The sequence below is a fragment of the Salvelinus alpinus genome, chromosome 20, assembly GCF_045679555.1.
Source record: "Salvelinus alpinus chromosome 20, SLU_Salpinus.1, whole genome shotgun sequence".
In the NCBI taxonomy this organism is placed as follows: Eukaryota; Metazoa; Chordata; class Actinopteri; order Salmoniformes; family Salmonidae; genus Salvelinus; species Salvelinus alpinus.
Genome location: NC_092105.1, coordinates 25256275 through 25273273, shown reverse-complemented (window position 1 = coordinate 25273273; position 16999 = coordinate 25256275). Strand labels below are relative to the sequence as shown.

General features: G+C 43.3%; 1 protein-coding gene across 7 annotated transcripts in view; it reads right to left on the bottom strand.

Moving 5' to 3' along the window:
- LOC139546555 (LIM and senescent cell antigen-like-containing domain protein 1) overlaps window positions 1-16999 on the bottom strand; it is a 32284-nt gene that overhangs the window by 553 nt on the left and 14732 nt on the right. For 4 of the 7 annotated variants that reach the window (XM_071355076.1, XM_071355073.1, XM_071355075.1 and 1 more), the window contains exons 2-10: window positions 10207-10366; window positions 9133-9199; window positions 7750-7870; window positions 5328-5477; window positions 3513-3663; window positions 1934-2026; window positions 1500-1548; window positions 1315-1390; window positions 443-616 (exon numbers count right to left, since the gene is read on the bottom strand). In XM_071355076.1, the coding sequence (XP_071211177.1) occupies window positions 487-616; window positions 1315-1390; window positions 1500-1548; window positions 1934-2026; window positions 3513-3663; window positions 5328-5477; window positions 7750-7870; window positions 9133-9199; window positions 10207-10366 (997 nt within the window). In that variant the 3' untranslated portion in view covers window positions 443-486. Of the gene's footprint in view, window positions 1-442; window positions 617-1314; window positions 1391-1499; window positions 1549-1933; window positions 2027-2320; window positions 2414-3512; window positions 3664-5327; window positions 5478-7749; window positions 7871-9132; window positions 9200-10206; window positions 10367-15278; window positions 15792-16999 lie in introns of those variants that run through there. The other 3 variants (XM_071355070.1, XM_071355069.1, XM_071355071.1) reach the window with 3 other exon arrangements.

Here is a 16999-nt window from a genome sequence, read left to right as displayed (position 1 = left end):
GCCTCGACCAGCTGATCAGAGAGAACTTCTGGTCGGATTATTACAGCATTACGTTAAACCAAGAGTGTGTCTGGCCGTATAGAATAACCATTTCCTGCAGAGTTTCTAAATATGGTCAACATTGCACGGGAAACCGGAACTGACGCAAAGAACAGCTTAGGCGATTTTACCAACCTGTACCGGTAATTATTTATGATCTGTAGCTAATCTCTACTTCTGTTGATTGTTCTTACTCTAAAAATGATAAATTACAGTGATGGTGAAAGTGCTGTAATCAAAAATGCGATTCAAAGTTATTGGTTAACACATATTTGAACTCTGTGTCTAAAACCTTCAACTGACTTGTCAGAATGGACGAATGAAAAACAGATAGGAAACATGAAACCATAAAAAGTAAAATCACAACACATGAAAAAGAGAATGAAAGGAGACGAAAACTAACCAATGAATGGAAAGTGGAAGTGAGGAGAAAGGAAGGACAGGGGTTTACAGACACATGGGCATTTTCTTCTTCTTTTCTTTTTCTTGTTTGGCAAGACGGCGCTTCATGTCGTCTGGCAGGCGCTCGTAGCAGTGTTTACACACAGGCTTCAGATCCACCTCTACAAACTTATCCCTGGTAGGACCAGGAGGGAGGAGGAGAGGAGGAGGAGGAAGGACATGGACAGACAAACAGGGACAAGTGAAACAAAGGGACAGAGAGAATATAGGAATACACAGGTAGGTGGAAAAGCTATAGGTACAGTGTAACAGGTATAGTAGAGACAGATGAGAGACAGAAAAGGACAGTGCTAATGCTTCAGAAACCCTACAGTCTAAAAATTGTCTTACATGGTTTTAGACTGTGTGGTGTTGGGTTCTAGTTTGAAATACTTGCTATACTAGAAGTTAATGGTTACATGTATGAGGAATGTATATGGTGGGGTCAATGGAGGCTGGATAAGAGCCATGGGCCTGGAACGTTACTAAGTAAGGGAAAAGGCAATCACATGGTTGCGGTCACTAATAAGGGTAGCTGTGGATTAGCTGGTGGGCCGAGGTCAGGTCATATGAAGGGAGAAGGAACAGTTTATTACCCACATCCCTTAACTTCCTGCCTAGCAACAAAGATGTAGTGTTCAGAGAAAAGCAGGGGACTCCGCCTAAAGGAGAGTATATATACTTGCTGGTGCTGGTGGAAACATGTATTTGTCTTATGCAGCTGTGTGACCCAGTGGATGAATGAACTTGGTTTGAGATTTACTATGTTATTTAGAATCTAACAGTGGGATCACAGGATGTTTTTGCTGTGTTAACACAGTCAGCCTGACTTACTTTAGGGTGAGCTTGGTGTTGCAGGTGGAGCAGGCGAAGCAGTTGACACACCATGCCTTGTTCAGGGCTGACACCACTGGAACACACAACACAAACACGCACTTCATAACAAGTAATGCATACACTAACATGACATACAATATTTTTAATATGACAATATTAGATTATGAAATATAATATCCTACCATCACCCTCAATGACACGGTTGCAGTGGTAGCAGACATCTCCAAAGAGCTGTAGAAGAGGAGGGGAGGAGTCAAAGGCCTCACAAATCACTTGTTTACAAATGACAATTTCTTTACTGTGTTTTCAATAGAACCATGCAATTTACTTAAATGTCTACAGTATTTTGATGCATCAGTACCAATAATATAGAGATAAATACTGTACATTTATACATCTACCACTAGATGGCCCCATAGAACTAAACAAGACTGGAGGTCTCATTCACATTACATACAGCAAGATGCAATCATTCTCCTCAGGCTCATATTCATGTTCAATGATTTGTTCAAAGATAAATAGAATACAGTGCCTGGATTGGATAAAGTTACTGAGTAGAGATGTGATTGTGTGACTTCTCTTTCCTTGGGCTGTGTGCAGCCTTCCCCTACATTACCTGGTTGTAGTGAGTCTCACAGTAGGCCAGTCCTTTGCGTTCGTAGTGGCGATGGCCCAGGAAGGGTTTCTCACACTTAGCACACACAAAATGCTGCAAACACACACAACATGGCCCAACACAACAGGTTAGTACAGACAGACCAGCACAGGTCAGCTCAATCCAGTTCCGTCTAGCTCAGTTCAGACCTGTTAAGAGTCAGACCAGACCAGTCTAGTCTGAGATTAGTGGGTTCAGAGGGCAGCAGCACCCCCATGTGAAGCACTCACCCCTACAGACAGACAGGAGCCTTGTGTGTGTGAGGGGGGTTCCACCAGGGTGCAGAATGGAGCACAGACAGAGCAGGACAGGGTGCAGCCAGAACAGGTCTCCTAACTAACCCCTCACCATGTTAAAGTGTTTTTCACAGTAGGTGTGGTCCCCACGCTCATAATACGGGTGGCCGTGAAACGGACGTTCACACAGAGCACACACATGGTGCTGCAGGAGGGAGGGAGGAGAGAGGAGCGATAGCAAGTAGGAGAAAAGTAGAGAGGAAAGAAGGCAGCAGAGATATGAATAGAGGAGTGGCAGAGGGAAAGAAAGAGGAAGGATGTCCTCCATTCTGAGATAGTCCAAACATGACCACAGAGATGATATGAGAGCAGGGTAGAAATACCACAGAGGAGGCTAGAATAACATTCATTCCACATACAAACTCCCTTGAATACATTTCTACTTTGATGTTCTGAGGAATTATAGTTATTCAGAGACAATGAAAGAAAGCAGGGCATACCGAAGAATATAAAGTATTCTGCTTTGTAATAATCATGTCATGGCTACAAAATACTATAATCATATACAATACATTTTTATCTAAATGTTCTGTTCCATAACATTGCAACCTTCAGAACAGTAGTGATGTGCAGTTTGTGAACGATTCGTTCTTTAACTCTTTTTACTGACTCAAAAGCCATGATTCGTTTTTCAGAGTAACTTGTTCATTTGCCTTTGGTTTGACCTTCTGGCCGCAATGACTCCTACAGCAGGATTGATACACACACCTCCGGTCCTGCGGCTCCAGAGATGTGCTCCAAACTACAACTGTCTATCATGTGCGCACAGGAAAATAGATAATGTTGCAGGCAGCATAGAGAAGAAGGCATGTGTAGAACTGATAATTGATCGCATTGTGCACGAATTAATGCAATACATTGATTATTGAGTGTTTTGATGAACACAGCTTTGTAAACATGCACAGCCTTCCAAACTCAAGAATGAATCGTTCCGAGGGGCTGCTGCAGTACGGGAATGATATTGTGCCCATCTCCCTCGCGCACTCAAGTAATTGCCTTTCGCCAAGTGTTGTTCACACTATAGTCCGGTTGCGGCTTGTAGAATCATGATTCTCATTTGAGTTTTTCAGGTCATTGTTCGCCGGTAAGGGGGTCCTGCGTGGTCTGAGCATTACTGAATCCAATTAATGAAATGAGTCGAAAGATTTGTTCTTATAACAAGTTGAAAAGATGAGTCAGTATAAAGAGCCGAACTTCCCATCACTACTGAATTGGTCCATATTGTAGGAGTGATGTCATCATACCTCGACGTGCCACTGCTTGCCCATGGCATTGACCACGCGGCCCTCGATGGGTCTCCTGCAAGCGCCACAGATGGGAACACCCATCTTGTCATGGCAGGGCAGGCAGTACAGCTCTCCCTTCAGCTCCCTGGCATCAGCAGTCAGCTCCTTACTATAGGGGAGAGGAGGGACCATTACATCATCACTAACTACATCACTCTTTTCCATCGTTTTAGAGAACAAAGATATTGTTTTAGCTAGTTCCGTTTTGAATACTGACAGTGATCAATCAATTAATGTTAGTGACCTGAGACAGCAGGTTACCCAGGTAGAATAGCTCAAATTAAGACTAAAAGCAAGTGATACAATCTAAAACCAGTAGATATTGCAGCCCCTGAGTAACGGAGTAGTGAAGAATTGTAACAGTGGAATGCTGCTGACCACACCTCTCTTCTCAATTTGTGATATTCAATGTGTTAGTATGAGTCATCACTGAGTCAGCTCCTTGCCTAATCTGGTGTTCCCTGGTGTGTGTTTGTGCATGCGTGTCTGTGTGTGATGCTGACTATGCTTGTTTTGTTTAGCATCCTGCCAACAGTGTGCCCCTGTGTCTTGGTGAGTCCTACTTTACTAGGGGATAGTAAGTGCACTGTATTCAAAACACAAACCCAGTGGCAGTGATGCATAGGGGAATGAGTCGCCTGCACTGACTTCCTGACTGAATACTCATTATCACAACCTCTGCCTCAAGCATGGGACAGGCTGACAGCTGTAGGTTTGTTTAAGAACAGACAGTCTTACAGGAAAGGTTTGGTTAGATTGGAGGTGCCTCTCAACTGCCATCTAAAAGAGCTACTCAGATAATCATTCTTCTATCGTCACTCACTCCCTCTCTGCTCTTCCTCCCTCTGCTCTCTTCCTCCCTCCCTGCTCCTCCTCCCTCTCGTCTCTCCTTTGGCTGACTTTACAAGGGTAAACACTAGTGAACCCAACCCGGAGGAGTCCCACACTGCTACAGAGAACAAACCATGTCTATAACAGCTCGAGTTTCTACCACTGACAGGCTACAGTACGTGTATAGGTTGCATAGACGTTAGTGTAGAAGTTGTGTTTATACTAGGTTGTGTAGCAGTTGAGTAAAGATATGTTAGTGGTTATATAGACCACTAGGTTTGTGTAGTGAGTGTGTTAAGTTTGTGTGGTGATTTAGCTTGTATGCAGGTTGTATAAATATTGTGTTTTGGTTGTGTAGTGGTTGTATATAAAGTTTGCGGAGTTGTTTCAAGTGGTGTAAAGTACTTAAGTAAAAATACTTTAAAGTACTAAAGTAGTTTTTTGGGGTACCTGTACTTTACGATATATATTTTTGACAACTATTACTTTACTACATTCCTAAATAAAATAATGTGCTTTTTACTTCATACATTTTTGCTGACACCCAAAAGTACTCGTTACATTTTGAATGCTTAGCATGACAGGAAAATGGTCCAATTCACGCACTTATCAAGAGAACATCTCTAAATGGATGCCGGAGTGTTGGAGTGTGCCGTTGGCTATCCGTAAATTAAAAAATTAAAAATAATTGTGCTGTTTGGTTTGATTAATAAAAGGAATTTGAAATAATTTATAAGTATATTTGAGCTATTACATTTACTTTTGATACTTAAGTAGATTTAAAACCAAATAATTTTAGACTTTTACTCAAGTAGTATTTTACTGGGTGACTTTCACTTTTACTTGAGTAATTCTCTACGAAGGTATCTTTACTTTTACTCAAGTATGACAATTGGGTAATGTTTTCACTACTGGTTGTTCCTATATTGTTCGCATGTGTACCCGCAGTTGTTGCAGTTGAAGTGATCGGGGTGGTAGGGGTCGTTCTTGAACAGCAGCGGCTGCTCCTCGATGATAGCGTGGCACTTCTGACAGATGTACTTCCCCAGACCACGGGCCTTCTCACGGTTATGACACGGGCGACACAGGTGTCTGAGGGAGAGAGATACATGTTAATAAAGAATGAGATCAGCCTGACCGAGGCTGAAATTATGTTGCTACATTCAGTGGCGTGTATTCATTGATGTCAAGGGAAGCCAGGCTTCCTCAAAATGTACCAAGAAAAAAAATACGTTTTTTTTTGTCTCTGTGTTTCAAAATTATCCTTCAATTCGCAAGAGACAATGTATCTGACCAGAGAAGGCATCTGAGCGAGCGAAACAGCGCCCATCTGTTTCTGTATGTGTAGGCCATCTATCTGATGCTGTCTGGTCCAAAAGAGTATGACATTGTTGCCGCCCAAAGCACTGAATGCAAGGGAAGCCAGCGAGCATTTCAAATCCAATCCAATTGTATGTCACGTGCACCAAATACAACAGGTATTCACCTTACCGTGAAATGCTCACCTTACCGTGAAATGCTTACTTACAAGCCCTTAACCAACAATGCAGTTCAAGAAAAAGAGTTAAGAAAATATTCACATATTCAAAAAAAAAGCAACACAATAACGACGCTATATACAGGGTGTAACGGTACCGAGTCAATGTGCCGGGTACAGGTTATTCAAGGTCATTTGTAAAGTGACTATGCATAGATAATAAACAGCGAGCAGCAGCAGTGTAAAAAGCCAGTTTGGATTTGGCTTCACTCCAGTCACATTGCATCGAAGGCATACGTCACTGACAGAAACTTATTGTGCATCTTGTTGTGTTGTTGTCCATTTCGTTGTGTTGTTGTCCTCCGGTGGCTAGCTAGCTAAAATTGTCCCTTTCCCGAATTAGCCATGGACGAAGATATGGATTTAGACTTGTGGCTTTACTTAATTCTCTGTACTAGCCAATGATTATAACATCAATTCTGATCCAACCATAAATTCAAAAATTGTGCCCCTGGCCTAAGAAGATGGAAGTTCAATATGTAGCTAGATGTAGAAGGCTAATGTTAACTAGCTAACTGGCGAGCGCTCGCCAGCCTAACTTATTTTCATGGGAAACAGTTTTAGCTAGCTAACTAGCCACCGGAGCACAACAACACAACGAGATGCACAACTAGTTTCTGTCAGTGACGTATGCCTTCGATGCGATGTGACTGGAGTTTAGCAAAATCCAAACTGCCGTTTTACACTGCTGCAACTCGCTGTTTATTATCTATGCATAGTCACTTTACAAATTACCTCGACTAACCTGTTCTCCGGCACATTGACTCCATACCGGTACCCCCTGTTTATAGCTTCGTTATTGATATGTAATTTCTTGTTTTATTTATAATATATATTTTTTTACTTTTGTTTATTTAGTAAATATTTTCTTAACTATTTCTTGAACTGCATTGTTGGTTAATGGCTTTTAAGTAAGCATTTCACGTTGTATTTGGTGCATGTGACAAATACAATTTGATTTGAAATGCTCGCTGGCTTCCTTTGCATTCAATGCTTTAGCCAGGTAGCCTAGGAAAACAAAAACATTAACCGTGTACTGTATGACAGAGTGATAAACCGTTTCTTCAACATGAAAGAAAGGAGGATGGCATTTGCCATTTCTCTACAAGTAAGGTGAGTCAACATGTTTTTTCTACTTGCACGAATGCGCACACACACACACAGAAATCAGAACCATGGTCTGCAGCATCATATTTAGCTTACGTTGATTGGGCTAAATCTTTTTGTTGTATATTTTAGTTGTCATGGTATTAGACTAAGCATAGGTGATTATAAGATGTTAAAAAGGTGCTGGAATAGTGAAGGCAGCTCCAGTTCTTTTTGCGACTTGCGGAAACTCTCTGTGGTTCTAAATCAATAGTCGTTTAGTGGTCTGAAAATGTCAGAAACATTAACTTAATTGACCATGCTGTAGGTCATGTAACTGTTTGTTACATACAATATGCTTTGTGGACTTCACTGGACAGAGGTTGCTTTCCAGTTTTGTGATAAAACAAAGGTATGGTTGAATTCATTTTCCCATTGTGTCTTCTTATTGTCTCGGCCTTAGACCTATATATCACAGTCACAAGGCATATGAACTAACAGGTTATAGAGCAAACAACACAACTGTCACAACACACAGGTTTTAATATGGCTTTTTCTTCTGGCTTCCCCAGTGATTATACCCACGCACCACTACTGGCTACATTAAAACTATTGTGGGGTGTAAACAGTGTGTGGGATTTCTCCTTGCTTTCTAAAAGCTATGAAGTGGAAAGGTTGCTGTCCCCTGGTGTTAGATCAGTAATGGCTGATCAATGATACAGCCCAAGTCTCTGGACTGACCTGCCGGCGTTCTTGACGAAGCCCACGTCAGCCAGTACGGCCTGGCAGAGGTCACAGCAGAAACAGTCAGGGTGCCAGCTGTTGTTCATCGCCTTGATCACACGACCAATGATAAACTCCCCTGGGAGGAGGAGGAAGAGAAGAAGGAAGTCAGGGACAACACACTGGCAAGACTACAACATCCCCCGTGCACTCACATATCCACCTGTTAATGTTAGGGCTGGGACAATACCAGTATCGCAATAAACGTTACTATGGTGGAAAGGAACATTTCTTTTGGAAAACAGCCCTAATGTTGGAAACAAACATAATTTTTACCCCAAGCTAAAGCACACACACCATTTTACATACAGCAGGCTTTTAAAATGACCAAAACGTTTGGTCTGCTTTGTGTTGTAATTTTTTGCCAAGTAAAAAAATATTGCGATACTGGTACCGTCCCGGCCCTAGTTAATTTAGAGAGAAAAAACTATTGCCGGTAGAAGTCTACACAGTTGTGTCTAGAGCTCAAGGTGAAGGAAGCAGGGTTAAAAGGAGACCAAACATGACCTTCACACAACACAAACATGTGTGTAATGTAATATATATACATATATATATATATATATATACATACACACACATACACGTTCAAAAAGTCTAGGCAGAGTTCCTTCTAGGCAGAGTTCCTCTGTCCAGTGTCTGTGTTCTTTTGCCCATCTTAATCTTTTATTTTTATTGGCCAGTCTGAGATATGGCTTTTTCTTTGCAACTCTGCCTAGAAGGCCAGCATCCCGGAGTCGCCTCTTCACTGTTGACGCTGAGACTGGTGTTGCGGGTACTATTTAATGAGGCTGCCAGTTGAGGACTTGTGAAACTTGACACTCTAATGTACTTGTCCTTGTCCTCTTGCTCAGTTGTGCACCAGTGCCTCAACTAGTCTAAAGGCCAGTTTTATTGCTTCTTTAATCAGGACAACAGTTTTCTGCTGTGCTAACATAATTGCAAAAGGGTTTTCTAATGGTCAATTACCATTTTAAAATGAGAAACTTGGATTAGCTAACACAACGTGCCATTGGAACACAGGAGTGATGGTTGCTGATAATGGACCTCTGTACGCCCATGTAGATATTCCATAAAAAATCTGCCGTTTCCAGCTACAATAGTCATTTACAACATTAACAATGTCAACACTGTATTTCCGATCAATTTGATGTGATTTAAAAGGACAAAAAATGTGCTTTTCTTTCAAAAACAAGGACATTTCTAAGTGACCTCAAACTTTTGAACAGTAGTATATATATTATTTTGTTTCATTCACACCTGCACACCTGCAACCCTGTGCATGTGACTACATAAAACTCTAATCTAATGCTGCTGTGTAGGTGCAGCTCCTGTACTCACCGCATTGGTGGCAGCAGGGAGCAAACAACATCTGGAAGTCGTGCTCGCAGTACTTCCTGCCCTCAAACTGCAGGAAAAAAAGTTAGTTTCAATATAGTTTAGGTGTAGTCTGGATGGGCTGCCGGGAAGGCAACTGTTGTCGTACAGCCAGAAAATACATGATCATCTTATTTTAGTAGTCACAGTCTATGTGTTTCTGGATCAATCAATACAGAACATAAGCATCAGAACCAGTCATTGATTAGAACATACGGTATTCATAGATACACCTGTGCCTCTACAGATCTGTCTGTGGCTTTGATCTCCCTTTCAGGGAAGAGCTCTGGGATCCCTAGGGTCAGCTGGATGTGTCTGGCCTCCTGTCTATTCTGCTGGCCACTGACCAGCCAGACAAGCCTCTAATGGGCCAGTAATGCATTGGGCGGAGTGCTGTGAGTTTGGGAGTCGATCCAGCTAATACACTATACCTAATATTGAATTTGTGACAGGAGGGAGGCTAATGCAATAATTGTCTCTAAGACAAGGGGCTTAGGGTTTATTTCAGGCTGGACAATGTATAGGATGAGATGGGTGAGAGGGAGAGGTAGAGCAGAAGAGAGGGGCTGATGGTGAGAGGGCATAGACAGTATGATGGTGAGAGGGAATGATGGTGAGAGGGAGAGAAGAGAGAGAGGGTATGATGAAGGGAGGGAGAGATGGGAGAGAGGGTATGATGGTGAGAGGGAGAGAAGGGAGAGAGGGTATGATGGTGAGAGGGAGAGAAGGGAAAGAGGGTATGATGGTGAGAGGGAGAGAAGGGAAAGAGGGTATGATGGTGAGAGGGAGAGAAGGGAGAGAGGGTATGATGGTGAGAGGGAGAGAAGGGAGAGAGGGTATGATGGTGAGAGGGAGAGAAGGGAGAGAGGGTATGATGGTGAGAGGGAGAGAAGGGAGAGAGGGTATGATGGTGAGAGGGAGAGAAGGGAAAGAGGGTATGATGGTGAGAGGGAGAGAAGAGAGAGAGGGTATGATGGTGAGAGGGAGAGAAGAGAGAGAGGGTATGATGGTGACAGGGGTAACGTAAGAGAATGTCACCTCATAGAAGAGACCTTCGGGGAACTGTTGGAAGCACTGAGCACAGACGAAGCACCCCTCATGGTACAGCTCCCCGTTGCTGTTGACGATCTTCTCCGCCGGGGCAAAGCCACTCTTACAGCGCTCACACATCGCATTGGCCAGGGCATTGGCCATGTTGCTGAGAAAGGTGAGAAAGGGGGCGAGAGTTATCTTGAAATATCCCTTTTCTAAAAAAAGGAAAGAACAGGTAATTGAGTAACGTGACAATGTAGAACCCTCTTGGCAAGGTTTTGTCAGCAGCCACACCACGGCTGAAGCACATCCATCACCCATCGTACAGAAAGAATAGTTTCTCTCTGACACAACACACCCAGCTGGAGGCTGTATTCAGGGTTTGGATATCAGGGTGGGGGGAAATGAGTGAGCTGAGATCACACACATTCCTTCACACACACATATGGATTCTCAGGTCAGTTCCCACAGTAACCTCTGGTGTTTGTTGGTCCGTCTCTGCACACCATCGCTTCAGGCAGAGAAGGAAAAGCAGGACAATCTAGATGCTGTGTTTTGAGAAACAAGGAGAAGCGCCCTCCCATCTGTCCGGAATTAACACATACTGTATCAACAGAGATGCACGCTGTACAGTCACAGCACTGAGTGAGTGAGTGAGTGAGTGTGTGTGTAGCCCAATCAGAGCCAATATTGCACAAACCCTGCCAAGGAACACCAGGTTCAAAAACTGTTTAAATTGGAACTTGCAGCCATAGTGAAGGGTATGTGAGAGACTCTGTGTACAGTATGTGTCTGCAGGGAGGAGAGAGGAGAGAATTAGTTCAAATAAGGGCATCTCTGTCCATCTCAGAGCTACAGGCCAGCCTGTTACTCCTGGTCCCACACAAACTCAAGCCCACGTTCATGTCACTAGACTTAATGGGTAACAGAGGGGTTTTTCAATGACAGCCAGGGAGTTGTCTCTCCAAACAGCCTGTTGTTATTAGTCAGACTTAACGAAATGAAAGGAGAGAGAGGCAGGAGGTGGAGGAGGGAGGGAGGGAGGGTTGCTTTGTTTAAAAGGTCAGAATTCCAATGTGTGTCCAGGAGAAACACACGCTCATGCTCACACACGAACGCAAACTCACACACTACATGACCAAAACTATGTGGACACCTGCTCATCGAACGTCTCATTCCAAAATCATGTGCATTAATATGGAGTTGCCCCCCCCCCCTGCTATAACAACCTCCACTCTTCAAGGAAGGCTTCCCACTACAGTTGAATTCGGAAGTTTACATACACTTAGGTTGGAGTCATTAAAACTCGTTTTCAACCACTCCACAAATTTCTTGTTAACAAACTATAGTTTTGGCAAGTCGGTTAGGACATCTACTTTGTGCATGACACAAGTAATTTTTCCAACTATTGTTTACAGACAGATTATTTCACTTATAATTCACTGTATCACAATTCCAGTGGGTCAGAAGTACACTAAGTTGACAGTGCCTTTAAACAACTTGCAAAATTCCTTTAAACAACTTGGAAAATCTAAAGCCATGATGTCATGGCTTTAGAAGCTTCTGATAGGCTAATTGACATAATTTGAGTCAATTGGAGGTGTACCTGTGGATGTATTTCAAGGCCTACCTTCAAACTCAGTGGCTCTTTGCTTGACATCATGGGAAAATCTAAAGAAATCAGCCAAGACCTAAAAAAAAAAAAAAAAAAATGTAGACCTCCACAAGTCTGGTTCATCCTTGGGAGCAATTTACAAATGCCTGAAGGTACCACGTTCATCTGTACAAACAATAGTACGCAAGTATAAACACCATGGGACCACGCAGCCGTCATACCGCTCAGGAAGGAGACGCGTTCTGTCTCCTAGAGATGAACGTGCTTTGGTGCGAAAAGTGCAAATCAATCCCAGAACAAAAGTAAAGGACCTTGTGAAGATGCTGAAGGAAACAGGTACAAAAGTATCTATATCCACAGTAAAATGAGTCCTATATCGACAACCTGAAAGGCCGCTCAGCAAGGAAGAAGCCACTGCTCCAAAACCGCCATAAAAAAGCCAGACTATGGTTTGCAACTGCACATGGGGACATGGTGAAGCATGATTCATTACTCCAGAGAACACGTTTCCACTGCTCCAGAGTTCAATGGCGGCTAGCTTTACAACACTCCAGCCGATACTTGGCATTGCGCATGGTGATCTTAGGCTTGTGTGCGGCTTCTCGGGCCATGGAAACCCATTTCATGAAGCTCCCAGCAAACAGTTATTGTGCTAGTTCCAGAGGCAGTTTGGAACTCGGTAGTGAGTGTTGCAACCGAGGCCAGACTATTTATACGCGCTACGCGATTTAGCACTCGGCGGTCCCGTTCTGTGAGCTTTGTGTGGCCTACTTCACAGCTAGACGTTTCCTCTTCACAATAACAGCACTTACAGTTGACCGGGGCAGCTTTACCAGAGCAGACATTTCGGAAAGGTTGCCACGTTGTTAGAAAGGTTAGGAACTTTGAAAGTCACTTGTATGTGGATATAAATGCAACATGTAAAGTGGTGATCACGTTTCTTGAGCTGAAAAAAAGATCCCAGAAATGTCTCTACCATAAGCCGACTCCAGAGAATTTGGCAGTACGTTCAACCGGCCTCACAACCGCAGACCACCTGTAACCACGCCAGCCCAGGACTTCCACCTCCGGCTTCTTCACCTTGCGGGATCGTCTGAGACCAGCCAACTGGGTCAGCTTCTGCACAAACTGTCAGAAACTGTCTCAGGGAAGCGTATCTGCGTGCTCGTTGTCCTCACCAGGGTCTTGACGTGACTGCAGTTCGTGTCTTAATCGACTTCAGTGGGCAAATACTCACCTTCGATGGTCACTGGCACGCTGGAGAAGTGTGCTCTTCATGGATGAATCCTGGTTTCAACAGTACCGGGCAGATGACAGACAGCATGTAGGACGTTGTGTGGGCGAGTGGTTCGCTGATGTCAACGTTGTGAACAGAGTGCCCCATGGTGGCGGTGGGGTTATAGTATGGGCAGGCATAAACTACGGACAACAAACACAATTGCATTTTATCGATGGCAATTTGAATGCACAGATATACCGTGACGAGATCCCGAGGCCCATTGTCGTGCCATTCATCCGCCGCCATCACCTCATGTTTCAGCATGATAATGCACGGCCCTATGTCGCAAGGATCTGTACACAATTCCTGGAAGCTGAAAATGCCCCAGTTCTTCCATGGCCTGCATACTCACCAGACATGTCACACATTGAGCATGTTTGGGATGCTCTGGATCGACGTGTACGACAACGTGTTCCGGTTCACGCCAATATCCAGCAACTTCACACATCCATCGAAGAGAAGTGGGCCTGATCAACTCTATGCAAAGGAGATATGTCACACTGCATGAGGCAAATGGTGGTCACAACAGAAACTGACTGGTTTTCTGATCCACGCCCCTACATTTGGTATCTGTGACCAACAGATGCATATCTGTATTTCCAGTCATGTGAAATCCATCGATTAGGGCCTAATGAATTTCAATTGACTGATTTCCTTATATGAACTGTAACTATGAAATTGTTGCATTTATATTTTTGTTCAGTGTATATGGCACTGCCCTCGTCTCAGAGAGACACCTGACCTTCTTTCTCTCAATCTTCTGTCCCTCTCGTGTCTTTCTTCCTCCCGCTCTCATCATATAGTAACTGTATATCCTACAGCAGGATCAACACTACAGTAACTCACTACATTCCAGAGCACACAGAACGTATTGTCACAAGATGTGGAATCAATGCAGAGGTTCAGTCAAGCTATTCTACAGCTCTCATCACACTGTCTGATGTAATGTATGTACGTATGGGGGCCATATTGTCAGGACCCTGATGTGACATCAGACAGAAGGAAGGACAGACGCCCTGTTCTGGCCCTGCTGGAAGGAAGTGACAAAAGCCTCAAGCATTTCCCCCATAGACAGAACGACTATTAAGTCAGTGCTGAACTACTTGGTAAATACTTCATGATACTAACTTAGTGAGTTTGTGTCACAGGGAGAGAGAGAGGGAGACAGAGCGGTATCATGATGTTTCACTGGGTTTTGATCTTATGACCCCCCGTTGTCTCTAGTGCTCATGTTTATAAAATGACCAGGTTGTCATCACACATCAGAGGGTGACAAGTCAGAGCTTCTGTTTTATTAACCATACTGGAGTATTAATGGCTATTCTGTCCCAATGGTTGAAAGATACTGTATGGTCTGTGCTGGAGTATGAGGCATCTAAGGATCGGACTTAGCCTACCCATATAAGTCAAAGCTTCAAACTGAAACCCTCACTTCCTTATAGACTTGCTAATGATTAGCATTCCAGACATATTCACTGACTTATTAAGCTTGTTTGAAATGTGAAACATTTTCACTGATAATATACTTTTAATGCTGACAACATTACCCCCAATGGCCAACATTATCTGAGTAACCCTCATTCTCACTATTCACAGAGGCACAACATAAAAAAGCTCACATATATTTAGCCTGCCCTCATCCCCTAGATCTCTTCCTTTCACACACACAGACGAATGCACACACACACTGACACATAGTTATCATGCCTGCCGGCATATTTCACTTTGCATAACAAACTCCCCCAACATTAAAATAGCACAGGGTCTCTGAGCCACTGTCTACTACCTCACCATGGTACCATGACCTGGAGAATGAAACCGGCCAACTGTGTGTTCATGTCAAATAACACTTTAGAGAATTCAGATCATCAACTGTTCCTTAGACTGCTATAATACCAGAATTATTCACATCCTAATACCAGAATTGTTCCTAATCAAACTGTTCCTAATACCAGAATTATTCTCATTCCTAACATTTCCAATACGCTTTTACAAGCAAAGGTCAACGACAGTTAATTGTGATAACCTTAAACCATAAATCAACTGAGTGGGTTTAATCCCAAAATAATGTATACTAGTCAGATGTTATCACTGAATCACTTAGGTGATTTCAGAGATCCACTATATCATGTTACACACACCTCCTCCCCAGTGTGTAACATGTATCCTGGCTCCAGGACTTACAAGCGTGCGTAGAAGTCACAGAACTCCTTGTAGACTTTGACATCGCTTCGTCTCCTCTGAGACTTGGAGACAGGCAGCTCTGCCTCCCCACTGTTGGCATGACGATGACCGTTAACAGTGTGGGGTTCAGGGTCAGGGGCCGCCCCATTCTCCGGGATGGTGGGTGGCATCGGCTGACTCTGGACCTGAACCTCCATAGGACACGACTCGGTAGTCCAAATACTAGTTAGTACACGCTCCCAGTCCAAGACACCCTGCCCCAGGCCTATTCTTCAAATACAGGCTCTTTCCCAAACACTCCCAGAACAATCCAATCCAAAGGGCAGGATTACTAATCCAGAGAGATGGTCTGAGCAGCACAGACTGAGAAGGAGACTGACTGACCTGACTTCACACATATCCCTGATCTACCTCCCTCTTTTTCTCTCCCTTGCTCACACTCTCTCATTCCCTTTCACCCTCCCTCAACTCTCTCACACACCCTGTCTCTAGACGCTCTCTCTCTTGCCCTACCTCTCTGTGTCACCCTTCCTCCCTCCCTTCCTCTCTCCGTTAAGCGGTGTATCTTTCAAACTAAGAGCCCACCCAGCCAGTGGACTAGAGCAGACAGATGTGACTGGACACACACCCACACACAGTGAAGGGGAGGCTTCACGGGGTGCCTGTCAGCTCTATCTAAAAGGGGGCAGAGTATGAGTTGATGTATGAATGCATATTATTAAGTGTTTATCCTTTATTCCACTGGTCAGTAGCTAAATTGGTATCATAATCCATATTTCATCAACATACAGTTATATGCATACTTTCATCATTACACCCTGATCTGTTCTTCTTAAATAAGAATGAATGGGAGTTATGTTATTATCTTGTGTATTCATTTGTTCTCCTCTGTTCCCTCTCTTTCCTCCCTGGATCTCTGATCACAGGTGATGAGCTGAACCTGTGACCGAGGGGAAGTGTATATATATATATATATATATATATAAATATATAAAATTGGGTGCTATGGGGTGTGGCTTCAGGTCTCCTGGGTTCACATAGTACTTATTGCCACCAGTACAATGTGTGTTATTTTCAGCCTGAGGGCCATGGATTTGTAATAAATGTCCCTCAACGTTCGCATGAGACAACGTGGTCCTGCAATTCCTTTCATTGACACGGTTCACGCAATGGCCGGTCGTAACACACACATTCTCTCTGTACATTGTCACCTATAGAGATACATTGTGATTTCACAGTTCCAGGAGAGATACAGATGGTTTGGCTCACCACATGGATCCGAGTCAGAAACGCTACAGGCTGAGTTCAGCAACTCAGTGTTTTGCTCAAGGGAGATTAAGGAATGAAAAATGAGCTCTGCCATATGAAAACATTATGAACAGATAAAAGTAATCTCTGCCATATGAAAACATTATGAACAGATAAAAGTAATCTCTGCCATATGAAAACATTATGAACAGATAAAAGTAATCTCTGCCATTTCTAATCTAGTGAATAAACACTTAGAAAAATGTAAAGTATTATCATTATTATTGTTATTATTCTCTGCTCTATGCCATCAGAGTGATTAATAGTTGTTTATGTGGCTAAATTCATCACATCTTACAGCTCTGACTGCCCCTCCTTAAATGAATGACACTCCTACACCACCAAATGGTCAGGAGAAGAAATCTACTGGAGACACTATTCATCCTCTGTAAGAAAAACTATTTGTCCAGCTG